Source organism: Neopelma chrysocephalum, unplaced genomic scaffold, assembly GCF_003984885.1.
Source record: "Neopelma chrysocephalum unplaced genomic scaffold, ASM398488v2 Primary Assembly neopelma1_26, whole genome shotgun sequence".
Lineage (NCBI taxonomy): Eukaryota > Metazoa > Chordata > Aves > Passeriformes > Pipridae > Neopelma > Neopelma chrysocephalum.
The window spans coordinates 14,405,723-14,427,004 of NW_020897695.1; the positions used below are offsets into that span (position 1 = coordinate 14,405,723).

At 39.9% G+C, this 21,282-nt stretch overlaps 1 protein-coding gene across 2 annotated transcripts in view; it reads left to right on the plus strand.

The window, feature by feature from the left end:
- Positions 1-21,282, plus strand: part of BMPER (BMP binding endothelial regulator) — a 147,817-nt gene that overhangs the window by 56,934 nt on the left and 69,601 nt on the right. For both annotated transcript variants that reach the window (XM_027675659.1, XM_027675660.1), the window contains 3 exons: positions 17,175-17,274; positions 20,373-20,482; positions 21,112-21,252. In XM_027675659.1, the coding sequence (XP_027531460.1) occupies positions 17,175-17,274; positions 20,373-20,482; positions 21,112-21,252 (351 nt within the window). The remainder of the gene's footprint in view (positions 1-17,174; positions 17,275-20,372; positions 20,483-21,111; positions 21,253-21,282) is intronic.

Consider the following 21,282-nt stretch of genomic DNA (forward strand, 5'->3'; position numbering starts at 1 on the left):
CTGCATAAGCTCAAGCAGCTGATATCGGTGGCTTGAGATAACCTGATCGTCTTTTCCTGAAGCTCCTGCAACCCTTCTTGGCAAACTTCTGAGTATGGGATAGCTTCCAGTTGGCAACATTAAGATCTAGAAGGCAACGATCAGCTGGTGATCTTAGAGCCACAACTGCCACCCTTATTCATGCTTATCCTTTTCCTTGTGTTGTTCAGGAAGGAGATAAATGTTGTTTTAAACCATCTTTATGGCCCTTACATTTTTTAATTGATGGAGACCTTGTTCAGGTAACGAATCTGCTCAGGGCTTCTCTAACTTATTCCCTATTTTTTAGGCCCCTCTGTAAGATTAAAATTCAGTTCTTGTTCCTTACTTCCCACACTCTAAGCAAACCTGGCTTGGGAACCCTAAGCTGGCCCAGCACTAAGCATGGAGCACCTTGTACTGATGGGGCCTTGGAAAGGCTGATTTTGCTTGCAGTGTTTGACGTTGTAAATTCTCACCTGAGGGACTCATGATCCAAACTTGCTTGCACTCAGCCTCCCCTCCAGCAGAGTGGGTAGGTGCCTCCTGGAAAAGAGTCAGCAAAGGTTACCAGATTCTGGTTCATTGCTGTAGGCATTTGGAGGTTCTCAAAAGAAACCTCCTGTGTATAGGGAAAGTGTTTCTCTAACTAAAATTACAGATACTGGCCACCTCCATGAAGGTGTCTAGCCATCTTGCCTAATTTCACTCCTGAGGAATAGGCAGCTGAGTGACAGAAAACACAGGTCTGGTATGGCATCAGGGTGGGAGAACTCAGCTGGGGCTGGTTCACAGAGCTGCATGCAGCTCAGTTCCCAGCCATCCTTTGGCAAGGAAAGCTCCCCTTGAACCCACTGGAAAGAGCCCCACGGTGATAACACTGCCAGACATGATGCTGCTGCAGGTTGCTTGGGCTTACTAATGGCTGAACAGCTTCACAGGGTATGTAGTGCAACTGCATGTGGCGGGAAGATAAGCCAAGTGAGGAGATCAGATCTGTGACGTGAGAGAAAAATGGCAGTTTACAGAAGAAAAATATTTCTGTGAAGAACCCACGTCCCCAAAGATGAGGAGAGAAAAGGCTCCAATACTGAGAGAGGGAAAAAGAAGAGAATCATGGCATTGTAATTGGTGTTGAAGTCATGTCATCTTGATGAATCTCAGCTTTTAAGTGTCCACGCAGTGCTTGCACAGCCCTCAGTTCCTGCTTGTATGGTTGTTCTTTACCGGCAGACGTGGCCTGTGTGAGCTTTGCTTTGCTCCTGTGTTTCTGTGAACTGTGTTGGCAGGACTGTTGATGAATGGCAGAATTTGCCTTTCTGGGTTTCCAGTGGTGAGGAGTCTTTATGGCCTTTGGACTTCTAAGAAGGATCAGAGAAATGGAAAGGTTCATTAGAAATTCTTTTTTCAAGTAAGAGAAAAGTAGTGAGGCTGAATCAGAGAGGAATTTTTTGCCAGTTTTGGAGATTACTAACAAGGAAGTGCCACACTGCATGTCTCAATTCAGTTCTTTTTGTTTTTAAATTTCAAGTCCAAATAAACATTATTTAGAGGAGAGTTTACTCAGACTTTTCCATTCTTTCATTCCATTTATTTAATTTTCATCTGATGAAATGCTCTGTAGAAAAGTCTTTGTGGATTAGAAACATGGAGAAGTGGAAGTTAGAGTTTTCTTTTTGAGCATTACTAGTGGGAGCAAGAAAAGGAAGGAACTGCTGCTCTTCCTTTGAAGTTTCGTAAGTGCAATGTTGTTTTAAAAATATAATAATTCTTGATTTTATGGTGCTCTTGGTTCTGCTAATTTTTGATGGAGAGGGGCTTTAGTAATTTGCTTCAATATATACTGCAGACAGAGATTTTTTTCTTGTTTTGTTGCATTTAAAAATAGCTACAAATACTAGATATCTGTTTCATTATCTTCCACTCTAATACAAGTCTGAAACACTGTTTGGAATTAAAAAGTTTCACTCTGGGGAAAAAAAAAAGTGGTTTTTCTCTCTCTCTCTTTCAATGAACTTGCAAATGGGACAAATGCATGGTGCAATCTGCTAAGAATTTACACCAAAATAGCAGAATCCCTCCTTATGAGTGCCTGCATCTGTACAGGTTTTTTATTCCCTTCCTCTCTTTTAACTTTTTTAGGAATGAAGAGTGAATAATTACTTCAGAAGAAGAATCCATTAAAATAATTTCTGTCAAATTCAGCTTTGGTTTAAGGAACTGCTCTTTCACTGTGTTCAAATTGCCTTTTCTAGAGTGTCATTACCTAATGTTGTGTGTGAATTTGCCTGTAAAAGCTTACCTGTCTACTGTGGAAAGCTCTTGGATCTTTCTTCAGAAATTCTTGATTTAGGAAATATCCTGTCCATGCTCTCACTTACACAAAGTCCATTGTATCTGTGTGAGAGTTCTAGTGCTTTTGAAAAGCCAAGTAAATTTTTTTTGAGCTTTGCAGTAAAACTGGAAAAAAGAAAGAAAAAAGAAACATAATTCAGACCTGTCTTTACTTAATGAGATTATTATGGAATTGTGGGTAAAGCCCTTCACAAATTTTCATTCGTGAAGCCTGGCCATGATTATGGAATAGACTGATTCCTTTAGGATCTTCCAGAATAAAAATAAAGAAAAAAAAAGAAAAAAAAGGAGAAACCAAAGTTACCATATCCTAAGTTAGTAGTCTGTATAAAAATTATATGAGGAGTCTAGAGTTTGTCTCAGATGCAGTAGTTGCCTCATACTCTAGTGATAATGTGGCTGATTATCCTTTCTTGCTTCCTCTTAGAAAGAAGGGGAGAAAAAGAAAAAGAGAAAATAGTAGTATATCTTCTGTTGCTAATACGTGATCTAAAGGGATTTGAGCCAACTTGGAGAGCTCTTTGAAACCAGCAGTAAAATTAATTAGGAAAGTTTGAGAGGGCTACAAATAGAAGGGATAATACAGAGAAGATTTCATTTAGCTTTGAAGATGAGCCTTCTTAAGCAAGTGTTTCACATTTGGGAAGAGAACGAAATTGCTAAATAATCCCTTTCTCCTTACATTTATTTCAGTTGTTCCAGATTGTTTAAAACAGAAGTGAGTTGAGGGGAAAGATCCCCCCTGCCCCCCAAATTGTAGTGCTGTTATCTAGAGTGATGCATTTTCATCTCTGTCTTCACTTAAATGACAATTCTCTTGCTTCTGGTACACTTAGGTGACATGGGAAAAATAGGCAGTATTTAGAGGGATGCTCGCAGTAGGAATTTCCCTTCCTCCTTATTTTCCTGTTTCTACTTCATTTATGTCTAAGGAATAAGCTCTGTCATGCCTCTGTCAAATAAAGGGCCCTATACTGCCTCTCCTAGGACACCTCTCTTGCTTATTCCACTTAAAAACACTTGGCAGATGGAATTTGGTGGCCATCCTTCCTTGAAAAACAGCATAGATTTCTAAGTTGAATTGGTTTGTTTTTCCCTTTGCGTAAGTCTTAATTAGTGCGGGGGAATGCAGTTTGCACTTGCAGGTTACCATCTGAATAACTTTATTGGATGATTTTTACAGAGGCCTTGGGAGAACTGGAAGTCTCAGGGTTGAAAATAACCTTTTTGTCTAATCTCGAAATATGATGCTTTGCCAATCCTTATCAGGACTTACAAGTGTACAGGACTTGGCAGAGCTGTGCTCACACTTGCAAAAAGTTCAAACTGATCTATTCATGCCATCTGAAAATGCATAAGAGAAAAAGCATTTTCTCCTAAAGAAATCATAAAAATAATTTTTTAAGTTCCTGGAGAGTCTTTGAGCTACAAACAAACCAATGTTGCCAATCAGACTCCCCTGTATGACTGAAAAAATACAAGCTTAATGTCAGTAAAAATAATCTTTTTTTTTTTTTTTACATTATATGCATGATCAATCCTAATAATTAAGAGTTCAGGAATATTAAGCATAGCCAATAAAAGAAGTGCCTGTCACCCACTGCCTGGACACAGCATTGCAGAGACCTCATGCAGGCTTGCTTGGCAACACTTACCTTCTTCAGTCCTCTGTTTCTGTCATTGCTATTTTTAGCCCATCTGTAAAAATATGTTTTTGCCAAGGAGCAAAGGCAGGATAAATTCCAGAAAGCATGTAAGCAAACAAAGAAATCACAAAGCTTACAGGACAGTCACAGTTTCAGTTTTGTTAAGCTGCTTCCCATTTGTTCCCTGGCTTTGTGTTACCTATTTAGATCATAAGGTTCCTCAGGCAAGAACTTTGTTTATGCTCAAAGTCTGCAGCACATTGTTTGTACCTATGTAAATAAATTACTTACTCTTACAGGAGACAATCTGCACTTCCCCACTCCAAGGAAAACTGGGAAAAATTTGTTGTCATATAGTGATAGCACTTCATACAAGCACCTATAATGGATGTGGGCAGCCTCAAGTTCTCAGCTCATGATCTGCTTTTTCTGAGATGTATTACCCAGGCATACTGCCGTGCTAAGAGGTCAGTGTGGCCTGCAGGCAAGCCAGAAGTGATGTCTCATCTTTGGCCAGCTCAAATTGTTGAAATAAGGAGATTTGTCAGCACCTTTCTGTGCAGCCATGCTGGAGAGGTCTTACTGTCACAAAAATGTTTGGGATAACAACCTGAGTGTCATCTGAAACAAAAATAGCCAGCTATGGAGAGCAGCTACCAGAGGTAGGACAGCTTTTGGTGGTTCGACACAGACATTTTTGTGCTTTTGAATAGCACACCTGGATGCTCACTGTTGTGCCAGGAAGGTATGGATCTCCAATGGTAAATCCTTTATCATGTCTGCCAGTGCTGTGGGAATGTCTTGGATGTTCAGTGAGGCTGAGGTAGCACAGGTTAGTGACATGGGACTTTTGCCCAGAGGGACTTTTTTACCTAGTGTGGTCCAGTCTTACAGCTCTAATTTGTTCTAACTGGTCAGTAATTGAAAGATGTTATATCTAGAATTGCTGATGGTTAGCAGACACCTAATGGCCATTTGTTAATACGTTTGTTTGTGGCTTGTTTGTAAAGAATTATCCTTGAGCGATGCTTTCTATTGGCATGCATTTCTCTGAAAGGCAATGTGAGTACTGCAGAGCTCCTCTGTGATGTAGGGTAAAGATGCAGGAAGTGTTCTTTGTGTGTATGTAGTGAGTAAGGTTTAGGGCCTCATCTGCTGTATCTACTAGTAGTTCTATGTACGTGATTAAAAGAACAACAACAATTACTGGACTAAATACATGAAAATGGATTATAGAATGGTAGCTGGGTAAGCCAGGAGGCTAGACTTCTTATTGAATTCAGAAACAAAATTTTGCTTTGTGGTTTTTTGGGTTTTGGTTTGTTTTTTTTTTTAAATGTCTTTTAATCTCCAGTAGCCCCAGGAACTACATACAGCATTTTTGTACTGAGTCTTGTAACTTTAGAAATACAAATTCTGAGAAATTGAACAGTCAGGTGGAAAATTCCTATCAGGGAAGTGCAAGCCTTCGTCATTGCATGGGGAGTGGACTGTGGAAACCAATGCTATCTATGTCTAATCAGACCTAACACGTGTAGTACCAGTGACACGCTAATAAAAGCGTCAGGCCTCAGGACCAGTAATTTATACCCGTGTTTTCTGATTCTCTGTACAAAAAAAGAAACTCTTCTTGTGGATGAAAAATGATGTGTGAATCTGTCAGGCTAGGCTGAAAAGAAGCAGATGCTGACATTTCTAGAATTATTATTTTTGCCTTAAAGACGCATCTGTCATCAGACTCCACTTTATAAGAGTGGAGGAGCACTTATCTAAATAAATATGGCAGCTGTTTTATATGATGGGTCTGTTTTTTAAATAGTAAAGAATATTGTATCATTTTGAAAGGTATAGTGGCCATTAATGTTAACTTACAATAATAGATTGGAGTGTATAGCTATTCTCTGCTTTAGAATAATTTCAAGTAATACTTTCTCACATTATCAGAGAACCACCCTGCAAGTCCAAAGCAAGTAGAGGGAAGGTTAATAACTGGAAGTGCGTGCAGCTGAGAACACACAACAAATGCTGAAAACTTTCTGAGAAGAGAGTTCTGGATTGTAATCTTAGGAGAGATTTTATGTTACATAAAATTAAGAGTTTAATTAAATTATCCAAGTTCTCTACCTATGGGATGAGGTTTGCAATATAAATAATTCAAATTTTTTCAAATGTCTTTGCTTGTCTAATTAACTTACTTCTTCCCAGTACTTCAGCAAATCCTACATATAAAAATGTATGTTTCTGTTTCCTATGAGAGTCTTTAATGAGTCGCTTTATGCTGATTTTAAGACTATTTTACATCATTAGACGGGTAAAAAGGAGACTTAACAGGGCCAAGGAGACACCTACACTTGCAACCAAACCCAGATTTTGTTTGCTTGCTTACCCTCTTTCTTAGGGACTATTAATGCTTGTTGATGATAAGGCAGTAAGCCAAATACAGGATTGCATTGTAATTGCATTTCCAGTGGCATGTGGTGTGACCCCCATTCTTAGTGTTAATATGATGTCAGTATTTTCTGAAATGTAAAATGCAGAAAGGTCTTCCTGTGTGAGAAGTCCCAGATCTGAAAAATTCTTTGAGGGGCATATGCCCTCTCCAATAGGCTCTAAAAATCTACTTCTTTCTAGACAACCTAATGGTTCATATGGTTCTTTTCATTCTTGACTGCTCTGTCGTATTGCTTTATCAAGAGGATGATGGAGTGCCCTTGCCTCAGGCTGTGCTTCTATTTTGAAGTGCTTTGGTGTTACAGGAAAGGTAGATACAAGTATTTCCAACTCCTCTGGCTATCTTTTTGGATGAAGTTGGTCATGTGCTGTGGCCTGAACATGGCCTATGTATATGGCCTTGCAAAGAATTTAGATATAAGACTATCCACTTTGTGAGTGTCATGTGAGCTTAGCTTGGAGATAAGTTCCAAGGTGGTTTGCTTGCCATAATGAGGCTGACCCAGAGCAAGAACAGCAGCAGGCCTTTAGGCAGATGCTGAAAGAGCTGGCCTGCCCAAAATATAGCCAGCCCTGGTGTGCTGTAGATGCCTACATGGCACCATATTCCTGTAGATTCTTCATCATGCCTAAGCTGTCCCTGAGGAAATTAAAATTTACATCAAATTACAAATTACATCAGCCTCTTACAGATGCTTTGTTGCCAATTAGAAGCCATTAATTAGCAACAGGATCCCATCCATAAAGTAACAGCAGTAGCTGGATATGTACTTTATAGTGAAAAAATTGAAAGAAAAGACATGGGAGATCTGAATGTGCATCATGGTCTATGAAGAGGTTTGAAGGAGGAATGGATTTCTTAGGGTTTCAGCCACCCTCTACCCATGCATGTGCAGATTGTTTGCAAGCTAGGAATGAGAGAAAAACCCCTGTTATTCTTCTATCAGTCTTGCTAGCCAGGACTGGGATATGCCGGCATTTGCTGCTGATGCTTCTGTAAGTCATTACCCCCGGAGGAAGGAGGAAGCGGTAGAGGAACTGTGACTTGTAAATGATTCCTAATCAAAGTACTTCCCAAGGCTATTTGTGGAGAACTGCAGATTCCTCAGCACCCCTTGCTCAGGCTTGTGTTTAAGACTAAAACATGTTACTTTACCTTGATCACAAGCCAAAGTGTGCCCTGCTCTGGAGTCGAGCCAAGTCATATTTCTGGGGATGAACAGCTCTAGGTAGTGCAGAGCTGTGTAATTTAATTATGCACCCAAGTATTAGGGATGTTACCATAGATAGGTACTGTTGACTGACAGTGAGTCTAATTCTACACCACTTCAGGTAGATTGAAGGTACCTCTGTGACTATTTCACTGCAGTTTTTCTTGCAGTTTACCTCTTTCTCACATAACATTTTAAAGTGTATTTTTAACTCTTTTTGCTAAGTGCTTAGGACAACCAGGATCTCCTGTTAATGAAAACCTGTGATGGATGCATTAAGGAAGCAGTGTGTATGTAATACTATATTTCCTGAGGTTACCTCAGCAGTATACATGGAACATAACATTGAAGGACGGTACGTGCATGTATAAAGGTCTTGTAAAAAGCTAGAAGAAGTGTCCTTACTACTAGTATGACAGTATGATTTATTTTACTATGGATGTTCTACAGATATCAGTGTGCTTTATCATCAGACCTTGAGGCAAGGTCATCCATAAATTGTAGAAACAGCTGTCAAAGGATTAAGTCTCAACTTCTCCAATACCTCATAGCCCTGAACCACTGAAGGAGATTTGTTCTCTTTGCTTGTGAATGGAACAGTGATTTGATGTGAGCTATTCTGGTATGTTTTGACCTAGTAACAACTTTTCAAAATTCAGGTGTGCAGGCACCTTCTTCTAAATTGTGTGCTTTTTTGCTCTTCCAAGAACAACCCCAGTTGGTTTTATTTATGAGCTTGTTTATATATTTGCACCCCAAAACCTGAAGTTTCAAACCACGCAATGAAATGAAGTTCATATTGTCTACAAGAAAGTATCTACATCATTGAAGAGAAAGCCTTTATTTTGTATCTAAATGCCAGATGTCAGAATTTGGGAATTTGGGGATTTAATTCACTCAAGTCTTGCAATTTATTCCTGCAGATAACTTAAGGTGAATTGTTTAAAATTAATGCTCTAAGGCAAAGCTTTGTGGATACATCTGTAGAGTTTCTTGCTGTGACCAAGTATTTTAAAGAATGATGATGAAGTGAGAGTCAGAATTGTCACCTTTCTCAGGACCACAATGGTACTAGTATTCTCTGTATGCAGGAAACACACTGGGGACACTGGAGGGATTTAATAACTGTATCTCTGTGAACCAACTGTTTAGAAGGAAAAGCTGTTCTCATAAGGGAGGCCCATACTGCACTGTAATGTGGGATTTGGAAGTGGGGGTGAAGCTAGTCTTTGATAGCTGCCAAAGTATGGGGTTTATAGGAGTACCGTTTACTGTAGGACATAGTAAGAAAAGCTTGTAAGGTAGTATCACAAAGCTCATGCTGTAGAAAAACAAAAGAAAAAAAAGAAAAAAAGAAAAAAAGAAAAAACCCCTTTGTGCAAGTTTATCTTATGAAAAGCAAGTGCTATTTATATAAATACATTGTGGCAGTGGCTATCATTCTGTAAGCATTGAGTTAGGACTTTGAAACATTATGCAAATGTACTGGTGGTGTATACACAACTGTACACCCGCTGGACTGTGCTTCATGTGTTCTTGATGCCAATGAAAACAAAGCAGGCTCCAACTGATTCAGGGGAAAAGTCATGGCTGCAAGAAGCCAGGACCTGTTTTACAGAGCTACTGCTCTGCTTCTAATAACTGAAGTTAGGAAAGTCCCTTGGATTTAACCCTAACTTTCTTATTATCTGGAATAGGACATGAATAAGCTGAAGAAGCTTGTTAGTGGTTTTTAATAGGTTTTCTGGCCACAGACAGTTTCCAACTTAACATGTTTTATTGCAATTTTTCATAGAAACAGTTCTTTTTAGAAGATAAATAAATAATCATGTGGCTCACAGCAAAGCTTCCATAGTCACTGGAGACCTCTGGTGTAACAGCTAAATTAATCATGAATAGCTGAACTCTCTTCTGCAGTGGTGTGCCGGAATTGTTTCCTTGCCAATGTCTTTGCTTCCTTTCTGCTCTCCCCACAAAGCTCCTGCTCTTTAACCCCAAGGTGGTGGAGAGCCCCTTTCTGCAGTGTGTGGCTGCCCTCCTGGCCCATTCCTGCTGAAGTGGTTATCTTGGCTATTTTTCACCATTGCCTATGCAATTTCTGGGACTTTTATTCAAAATGCTGTCATCCAAAGTGGATGAAAATCAATGGAAAAATCCCCATGGATATGTATGACCTTTGATGCAGTCCTTGCCTACATCCTGCCTTAAAATCCACCTCTTCCACCAGGTTATAACCTCCAACATTATAGAAAGGCATTGTGCTGTGGTGTGTATGTATGGTGCTAGATCCCTATCCTGGTTTTCCTTAGCAGCAGAGAGATGACTTGGCACTGTTTGAGTGTGCCTTGTCAAGCAGCTGGTGGGGAGACTAGAGTGGGAAGTATAGCCTGCATAAAGATGTGTGGTTTATAGGAAACACCAAGATATCTGGAGGATATGTGCAGTGATACCTGTGATTGTGGCATTTCTGTTAACTAACTGCTTATAAATAATGAGCTATTTTTAATTTCAGAAGTCTAAGGCCTTTTGATACCACTACCCAGAATGGACTGTATAAGTAATAGCACAGGAACAGCAATCAGTATTAGAACTGATTAGTAAGTGTGTGAAAGGCAGCGAGTGATGGAGGTGATGTGAAAGGATTCAGATTAGAGGAAAAGCTGGATTTGAGATGCTGGCCAATCATCTGCATGCTGGAAGCAAGAACTAAACTGCTATATAGCATTAAGTGGTGTTCATAAAGTCGAGAAAATTAAGATAACTTTTTAGATAGTCTCTCACTGGGAAAAAAATTCAGAAAAGTGATGGTCTGTTGCTAGAAATAGTGCTGAGGATAATTAAACAGTCCACAAAGTTGTTTGGGTTGCAGTGTGAATCCAATCATCTCTGAGTTGTCGAGAGGTACTGTTCTATTTTTAACCCACTATCAACTAGCAGAAGAAGGAATAGGTGCTTCTGTTACAGAGCTGAAAGCTCTGCCGTCTGCATGTTACTTTAGAGACATTAAAAAGTACCTAATAAAAAGTACAGAATAATTTGTGAGACACATTACTTCTGCTTGCAGGAGAGATATATTGAGAGAAACAGGTCTAACCTGGAAAAGCTTCAGCTGTTGAACTGTCCAGTAGAAGGATCAATAAAGTAACAGCTCCCAAAGCAGAACAAATATGTGGGCTCCAGCTGAAAGCATCCAGCACTTACAATAGTTGCTGGCCAGTCTGGAACCACGGGTATCACGAATCCTTGTGGGTACGGGGGAAAAAAACACAAACACAGGAAAGACATGAAGAAAAATGCCTCATCTCATGGGAAGGGTGCAATAGGTACAGGACACAGACCTCTCTCACCTGTCTTACGTCCCTCTGTTCCTGCTAATGTAGGAATACTGTTCTAGGAGCAGAAGAAGTGATGAAGCTCTGTTCCTCTAGATGTGTGACACTTGATTCCTTATCTGCCCTAACTGTAATCTCCATCACCTCCAGGACACAAGCACTGAATGAAAGGCAGGAGGTCTGGGAGATGCTGGCTGGAAGGCCAGCTGATTCCTAACACTGTAGGATGCTTTCTAGTGTCTCTTCTGGGAAAGAAACTGGGGGCTCTCTACTCTCTGCAGCAGTCTGTTTGAAAAACAAACAAACAAACAAACAAAAACTAACAACACTTACAGGAACTAAATGTCCTTGAGATCTTAATGTCACTTTGATTTTTGCTATTTTATCTCTGTATACCTTTTTCAGATGAATCCCTTGATCATTTGTGGCTGAAGCTGATCAGGGATTCATAAGCTACAGGTGTGCCTGATTTCTGCCTGCATAATCCTTCTTTCCTTAGGAAATCAGCCTGAAAGGGGAAAAGTACACTCCATGATTAAATTTTCAAGGCTTCCAAGTGAAGAAGGGCTATTTACAACATCTCTTTTGACAGAGCCAAGAGCTCAGTGTGTAAGCGCTGGAGGGGAGAGGGCTGCTGGCTGTTCAGCTGCTTGACTCTGCAAGTAGGCTGTTGGGTCAGCAAACAATTTGATTTCAGCTGGATTGTGAAGCCAGATGCAATATAATCCCAGCAACACTTCTGCATAGCACTATTAGACTGGAGAAATATGACGAAGGTTGCAGAGTCCCCCAGCTGAGAGCAGAGTGCTATGTGACCTTCCCCAAGGAGCCCTTCTGCATTTCCAGCAACTGTGAAATATAGGAGCAGTGTCTCTGCCTGTGTATACCTTAAAGAAAGCTACTGTACAACCCATCATTTCATGTTCCAGAATGTTCCCTTTCAGCCTGGTCCTTCACCTCCTCCTGCAGGAGAGTCAGTGCAACTCATGTTTTGAAACTTGAAATAAGCAAGACCAGCAGCTCCCCAACAATCAGATTTCAAAGTGGAGAGCTGTATCCTGGAACAACATACTTCAGTCTCTAGGAGGATGCTGTGACATTTCAGCAAACAAACAGCAACCCACTTACCTCTACAAAAGAGAAAATTAATTTACTTAATCTAACCAATCCCAGGAAATGTGGCTTTTGAGAAGTGGAATAGATGGCCAGACCGGATAGGCTTGGTACTTAAATGAGTCTCTTTATACGCATGCTATTTGGTTGATGGAAAGCATAACAGTGTTCAGAGGCTTCATTCTATCCTAAATTACTAACTAATGAATATTATAATTAATTCCTCAGCAGCTGTGTACAACCACATACACATTGACTTCCAAAAGAGGGAGACTTTTTGGTTCCTGGTTTTAGGTCAAGATGTTCAAACTCTGTGCACTTCCAATTTGCTAGGAGCCCAGGACATGAGTTTATAATAGTTGGAGACAACTAATCAAACTTTCTTGTTATTGCAGCTTGTTGATGACACAAACCGTACACCTAACTGATTGTATCCTAAGGGTGCACATGGAGGGAGAGGTGGTTGAGTCAAACTCTTACCTGCTGGGAATTGACAGAGTTCTTTATGCTTCTTTTGCTGTGTCCAGGAAAGCCTTTGCATCAGACTGAGATAGTTTTAAGAATTATGCCTTTGCTTTGACCCAGAGTTTGCTTTAGTAATTTATTAATAAGAATCTTTTAGTGTACCTTTTCTAATCCATATAATAATAATGGCCCATCTTCGCGAACGAAGATTTGGGGAAAGGTCTTTTTACCTTTCCAGCCTGCGCAATGGATTTTTTAGGTGAGACACAGCCTGCGCTGAACTGAGCCCACCCTTTAATCCTAAGGTTCATCTGCCGGGGCCAAGCAAGCTTGGACAATGGCAGTGAGGTCCTCAGGACGTAGGTTTGTTTAGAGTGTCTAGATTTTAGGTAATTTTTAAGACATTTAAGATGATTATTTATATCTGTACTAATCTCTATGGCCTGGTATTAAAATAAGTATGAGCATTTCCTTCTCATGCAGTGCTCAGGACATCACTTTAGACTGTCACTAGGACCACTTTCTAAAGTCTTTCTATAGCAGAGATATCCCAGAAAATAGAGTTTGAAATCTAAATGCAGAGTTCAAAAATCTAGCACACACAAGGCAGTATAAATATCTGCTGTTTTGAACTGAAGCTCAAGATCTGCCTATTCTGAATTTTATCCAATACTTTCTAAAGAGGCATTTTTAAAATCCTAGTCTAGACAACAGATCAGGCTGCATGGATGTGGGAAGCTCTGGCTTGTCTGTCTGTCTCTTTGCTGAACTGATTGATGCAGTTTGCTTTTATGCTGAGAACTGGTTTGCTACTTTGTGCATTTCCTAAAAATCTTCCTCCCGTGACCCTTCCAGGATACTCTCACCATGTATGACGTGTCTCTTTCAGGGACTCTGAAATACTGTGTAGGGGTGAAGTTACTCCCAGGGGCTGTCCACCACATACTGCACCAGCATTCTTATAAGAATTGGAGTCTCTTTTGTCTGGTTTGGGAGAGAACACTTATTTTATTTCCAGATTAAACCCCCACTCTAAATATAGTATCCTCTCCCTTTTATACCCGAAGTCTACTCACATGGCACATCAGGGACTGTAATCTGATTGTAAACTCAAGGTATGGGTTTACAAGCGTGTGATTCTGGGGATGTTTTGGAGATGTTTGCATAGTACATATTGCTGACCGGGTTTATGTATTTAGTACATGTTTGGGAAGTAGTGAAAATCTTTACTATGACACAGTAGTTAATACCTCAGACAGAGCTCCTGGTGACCAGCAAGTGTATGTAAGCCAATACACTATCCAGTTGACATAAAAAGCCCTATACACATCAGCCAATGTGGTGTAAGGAAACAGGAGTCCTTGAATGCCTTAATAATTTTTTTATTCCAGAATGATAACACTCATTATTTGACTCTCAAATCATATGCCTATCTCTTTATTGGTATATTTCTATTTATTGCCTTTATGCCATTGCTGTCACAAAAATGATAATGTCTCTTGATATGTTCATGGTGACTGTAGCTACTCGCACTGTGGTTGAAGACAAACAGTCACTTAGTTGTGTCTTTATTTGGCTTCTCTTGCCAATGACATGGGGCAGACTTGCTCAGTAGTGACCCTGTTGAACTTTCAAAGCTTTTCTTTCTCATGCTGGTGGCGTAAAATCTTTATTCATAGCTGGAGACAACCTTGAACATCTGTCTTAGTTCTTACAACAATCCCTGCTGAGTCTACAGTGTGTGTCTGACCTAGCTCTTAGTGTCTGGAATATGCATCCTGGAGTTGAGAGAAATGTAATTTTGATATTTCCTTTTTTATTTTCTGTAAGGATAACCTCACTGGTAGCACTTCTTCTAGGATGAAAGTTAAAAGTAAATTTCTACAATCCACTGTGGACTGAATCCTAATGCCAGCCAGCACTTAGACAAAATATTGTGTAAAATCAATGGAAATTTTACTTCAGTTGGAGGATTAACAGTCTTTCAAGCACAAGGTGAACATAGGGCAAAACTAGGGAGTAATCTTCTTTAGGTGATTTATAGCTTCACTAAAGCACAGAGATAAAACCTGTAAGAGAAATAGAAAATGAGATGCCCACAAGAAACATGGTTCTGATAATACTGATGTTAACCTTTAACCTTAAATAACATGTATATAAAATATTATTAAGTTCAGACATGCTTGTTATCAGTAACAAATTGGGAGTATGGAAGCCTCTGTCCTCCTGGGATTTCATGAGTGCTTTGAAAGTCTGCTTAAGAGAAGCTGTTGGTGGTAGTCACTGTTCTCACCCTCATGGTAGATGAAGCCCAAGGCTCTTGGAGATCAATTACCACAGGCTTACAACCTTTGGGGAGTTTTGGACAGTTTTTTCTGCAGACATTTTCCTCTCCGTCTGTCCTAGCATACAGGCTGCATCCATGCTGTGCATCAGGCATGTGGGTAGCCTACCCAGAAACTGCACTCTGTCCTTCATCCAGTGTGTCCAGCAAAGTCAGTCTCTTGAGAAAACTGCTGAGACAAGATGAAACCTCAGCTCATAATGTGTGGAGCATTGCTTTATCTTCACTGAATCACAGAATAACTTGGCTTGGAAGAAACTTAAAGATCATCTATTTCTAACCCCCTTGCCATGTACAGGGACACATTTCACTAGACCAGGTTGCTCAAGGCCTTATCCAACCTGGCCTTGAATACTGCCAGGGATGGGGCATTCGCAACTTTTCAAGGCAACTTGTTCCAGTGCCTCACCACCGTCATAGTACAGAATTTCTTCCTAATATCCAGTCTAAACCTTTTCTCTTCCACTTTAAAGCAATTGCCCCTTGTCCCATCACTACACATTCTTGTAAATAGTCTCTCTCCATTTTTCTTGTAGGTTCCCTTCAGGTGCTAGAAGGCTGCAATTAGGTCACCCTGAAGCCCTTTCTTTTCCAGGCTGAACAATCCCAGTTCTCTTAGCCTTTCCTTGTAACTTCCATGGATATATTCCTCATCCTGTCACCAGGCTGGCTGAGGCCTCTGTGCCCTACTTTCTCTTTTTCTGAACGGTCTCTGAAGTTTGAACTTTGTCTTCTCAAAGCCTTTTTCCCTGGGATGAAAGACGGCACTGCTTCAGAGAGCCCTTCTTTCATTCTGCACCTGTGTCTCTTCTCACAGAGCTGTTCCCTGAGCATACTAAGGAACATCAGTGAAGAATTAATTTCATTTTGTCAAGTTTCTGGTCTGACCCTTAATTTAGAGCAGTCATTTCAGTCTACAATAAACTCTATGTTTCTGCATGCCACAGTGAAAGAATTACGAGCAGTCCTTAGCCACGTGCATTCAGGATGCTTTGGTAGCCCCATGGGACAGGTAGACTTCAGTGCCTGAAAAGAATGGGGGTACAGTCAGCACGTTATTTTCTGTGTAACAGTGTATACGTGGGTCTGCCTATATGTAAAAGCTTTTACATGATTCACTGAGGCCATTAGGAGTGGAATGGTATATGATCATTTCAGGCACGGAGCTCTTCAAAATGAACAGCTTTTTCCACCTTTCCCCAGGGAGCCCCGAGAGCAATCCAGCATGTAGGTGGGAGGAGACTGTTCATAAGTCTTCAATCACAGCTTTCAGGAATACAAAGCTGATTGTTGGGATGATCCTGCAGCTCTGAGTGATAAATAAGGCAAGACAGATGAAAAGAACTGACTTTCCCTGCTAAGACAAAGATGGACTGAGTTTTGAAGTTTGACAGCCTGGACCTCTTATGACCATATGGAGCACATGTTGATATGAGGTCTAGAGCTAAACACAGTATTCTAAAAGCACGGTGAAGTAATCAGGCAACAGAGCAGAATGAGAACAAAAATCTCTTTTGACTGACTTAATCTTAGACATATATTCTGTGCTTTTGTCTTTGCCTCTGTTTCTGGTATTCATTGATACACCAGGATATATCCAGTTTAGTTTGCTTATTGTTTTTCCCTTTTTTGTTTTTCCCTCATTCATTTTCAGAATTTCATATACCTTCTTGATTTTCAGTCCTCTGAAGAAAGCAGACCTTCTGGGTTTGCATAGTTGGACTTGGAGGCTAGCAAGAATGCGCTTTCTTAAGTGATTTTGGCTTATTTGGTTTCTGAGGTCATGGACTTAGTGGAAGAACACCTGCTCTCATCTTGCTTCAGCACTTAATCCCTGTCCCAGACAAGCCTAGAAGGGCATGACACAGGAGATGAAGAATAATGTAAAAAATTGCTTAGTAACTTTTTTGAACATCCGGAAAGGTTCATGGATAATGATTTTATTTTCCCCTGGTTTTCTCATATCCACACCAAAAAATAAGATAGAAAGACAGTGTTTCTTCAGCTATTACATTCATTATTTGAGAGCTTAAAGAAAAGATGAATAATCCAAGGTCTCTGCAAGCAATATAGGAAGTCTTGAAGGACAGGTGTACATGTCCTATGCCTGACGCAAGCAGAAATTTCTGTTAGCTTTGGCTAAGGTTTTTCAAGACCTTGTTACCAGTCTGTGTGTGTGTGCACGTCTACTTGATATTTTGCTTCAATTTTTTTTCTAACTGAGCCTATTTTCCTTCAGGGTGGCAGGACACAGTGTATCCAAGAAGTCTGCCCCATTCTCTCTTGTCCTCAGCACCTCAGTCACATTCCTACTGGACAGTGTTGCCCCAAATGCTTAGGTGAGTGAGTTTTTTTCCCTAAGAATTTTGTAATTAATATGATGTGTTTGTACATAGCATCTTTTATACCATTATTTCACAATACTGGTAAATTCTTTGAGGTGAAAGAGATTCTATTGCTCAGTGGAATTTATAATCTACAGGTTTTGAAGAGGCAGGAAGAGATGTTTCTTTGGAGTTTGCCGCAAGGGAAAGGCCTTGCCCTGTCCTACTATTATTCATGTGAGCATTTGCATTCTTTGTTTTGAGGAAATGCAGGCCAGAGGAAACTTCTGAACTGACATTGCATTCTTGTAAACTGTTGTCAGAGGCGTGCCACAGACCCAGGAGTCTGCCTCGTGATTGCCTTCTTAAGGTGGAATCCCAGTTTCAACCAAGAATATTTTCAATTACATCTTTCCAACGCATTTTAAAGGTGTAAGTCAGAGGCCTCTAAGAAGGGCCAGTTCTTCCAAGTCATGACAAAGAAGGCAGTGACAAAATAAGGCACAGATCCCACAGGTTAACATTCTGTCTGTTTCATAAACAAGGAATACTTATATCCTACTCAGTAAATTAGTTTTAATTTGCTCCATGAGGTTATAACTAGGTTTGGAAAATTTTCAGAGCCAATAACTCCCAGTTCTTCAATGGAAGCTTTATAATTTTGACTGTATCTTTACTATTATCCAAAGTCTGTTTCCAGGTCTAGGTTAGGGATACAGAGAAGTCTGGCCTTGAAGGCAGCAAGCCATATAGAGTTCCAAGTTCTCATAGTATTTAACATTTTTGATTGCTTGAAATAACCCCAAATTTATTTATTTGCTAATTGAGAAGTGCTACAGATAAATATCTGCCTAGAACGTTTAGCTGCAGGACCAGAGAGTAATGCAGTAGAGGAATGAAATGGAGAACAGTCCAAATGCTGAGCTTCTGTTTTGGCTGAGGCCATTTTTCTTTTCCTTCTGTAAACTCCCCTTGTCCTCTCTACCCCATGCTTTTCTCAACTGAACTTTCCCCTCCTTGACCTAGGCATTTGAAATGCAGCTTTAATTTTTGAGTGCTTCAAGGGGATCTTTCTACACGTTCTTTTTTCCCCTCTTAGAATTAAACAAATTCACTAATAATAATCAGTTTCATTTTATGTGGTCTTTAAAGCATTTCATATACCTCTGAACAGATAACATCTATTCACAGGGAAGTGTTAAAAGTTTTGGAGTGGAGGTAAAGCCAGGGGATGATTAGCATGCTGCATGGCTGTCAGGAAAGGGAAGCATTTCCAGGGATGCTGAGGCATGGTTTTTAAAGTATCGTATGGAGGACCTCCCTGCAATTGAATTCCTGATACTCAGCGTATATAGCTTAGAAGAATGCTGTGGACTCTACTGGGATTTGAATTATTAGTTTAACTAGTGGTTATGAGCCAGCAAAGCCAACCATTAAGCCAAATATCTTCATCACCACATCTTTTAAAGCGGTAGCTCCTTTGTCAGTGGTTTTTTACCAACTATTTGAGCTGGGTTGGCCACCCGGAATTGTGCTGAGTGTTTTTCAAGGCATGGCAAGAGGGTGTGGGAGAGAACTGGACTTTTGTTCACTTATTGACACAAGCTATGCTATTGAAGTCCTGGCCCCACATGGAGCAGTAGAAGTGTTGTTACAGGCAGGACCATGGCTAGGCTTTAATCATAAGTGGTACGTGGATGTAGAGCAGTTCCTTTTAGGGCTACCAAGTATCCTCAACTGATTTCATATGTCAGTCCTGCAAGAGAAATTAAGCCTTTTCAGAAAGATGCATATCCAGTAAAAGGAAGACTGGCTATGCAAGTAGAAATTAATTCAAAGTAGCTAATTTGCAAGAGAGAGATGTTCAAATTATGTCTAACTTTTGTATAACTTTTGTTTAACATTAGATTATAAAAACTCAAGGCTAATCCAATGGATTTTGCTGTGTACTTATCCTTTTGTTTACTTATATCTCAAAAGAAAATGGAACCTTTTTCTTATAAGATGTTCTACATTTATCAAGAACTATTGAAAAAGGAAGGAATTACAGTACGCCAAGACCCAATGGTTTAAAAGCTAAAGTATTTGCTTAGCACTTAGTACTTCATGTATGTACTTATAGTGGCCATTCCCTGCCTTGGAATTGGTCCCTATTAAACATTAGACTGCAGAAACAATAATCTAGGAAAGTGACAGCCACTGATAAAAGAACTTATTAGTTGGCTGCCACCAAAAGTAAATGGGGCAATTCAAAATTAGGAAAGTAAGTATAGTGTTTTTGTGAAGAGCTTGTGTATGTATCATAATGGTCACTTGTTTAAAATAACCTAGTGGGAAAGAAGCTGAAGAATGAGAGGAGCTTACAAGAACTACAAGCTCTGTTGCAACTTGTATCTGGAAGTGCTTGCAGGATTCCAGGATTTCAGGAAGGATTTGATTTTGGTACTGCCTTCCCTGTATAGTGCTCCAAACCCTTGCCTCGCTCTCATTAAGCCTGAATGTTTTATGGATTATGGAGGCTAAGTATCTTCTATTGCCTTCATTCTGTTCATAAACTATGCAAATGCCTGTATTTCTTGCAGTCTTGTGTGAACATGGTACACCAAGCTATCTTAATGAGACTGGACAACATCTATGTTATTTTTGCATCAGTGTCACTGAGTTGATTTAGCTTGGCTGCTGTGAACCCCTGAGGTAGATATGCTAAAACCAGTTAAGACTCCTTTATTTGATAAGTTATTGCATTAAGTTAAAGACTGTTTAAACTAGTTTAAGTGTACCTACCTTAAGAGTTTGCAGTGCTTACTTTTTATTCGTTTAGCTGCACTGTGCAGTTTATGATGAGAAGGAGAAGAAAGATTTTTTCCAATATAAACATGCTGTAAATCATATTTATATTCCTTCCCATGGTAGGATTTGTACAGATGAATGTGTACTAAAGGAACAGTGAACTGTTAAAAGTACATATTTTTTTCACACCAAAGTGGAAACACATAGCAAATGACATATTGCACATGAATTTGGTCTGGTGACAATAAACCCTTCTATTTTTGTTGACAATATGGTATATTTTCGACCACATTCTGTTTCTCTTACTGTTTATTTATATTCAGGACAGAGGAAAGTGTTTGACCTCCCGTTTGGAAGCTGCCTCTTTCACAGCAATGTGTATGATAATGGGTCCTCATTTATTTATGACAACTGCACAATGTGTACATGCAAGGTAAGTCCATAATGCTTTGATATTGTGTGCTGATGGTTATCTGGCTTAGCAGTAATTTGTAGGGCTGTGGAACTGTAAGCGTGGTACTGCTCTGTGGCATCTTGTGTGGTCCAAAAGAATATGATCTGAAGAGCACTTGCAGTTCTGCTAGGAAAGTTTAAAAAGTTACTGACTGCCTCAGCTGAGACATGATGCCTGACTCTGTGTGATGCAAAATAAAGTTGCTCAGATTATATGATCCTCTTCAACTTTGCATTAGAGTGGAAGAGGAGTTTCTAAATGATGAATTACCACATCTCTGCTGAAGGACAGTGATATTTATTTAGTTCTCTAACATGACTGTGACCACTTCCACTTCTGCACCTAGGTAAAAAAATGAAAGTGTCACCAAATCAGTAAGATTTTGCAGGCAAATAAAAGTACAAGCTGGGCTTTAGCTTCATAGACCATGAAAGATTCCCTTAATCCATAAATAATTTTTATTTTCTCTGAGCTTACCTATCAAAGCAGTTGAGCTGTAGCTTGGGTGGATGCAATGAATAAACAAGCAGGAATACTGTTGTAAGGACACACAGGACCACAAACACCTTGGTGATGATTTTATGATTTCCTTTCATCCTTTTACCTAGGATTCAACAGTGATTTGTAAGAAAAGGTGCTTACTTCCTGGTGAATGCAATAAAAACAAAGACCACTGCTGCAAGGAATGTGTCTCATATGTCTCTCCTGAGGAAGTGAAAGTGTGCAAGTTTGGCAATAAGATCTTCCAGGTAAAGTTTCAGGTGTGGTTCAAGAGCAGA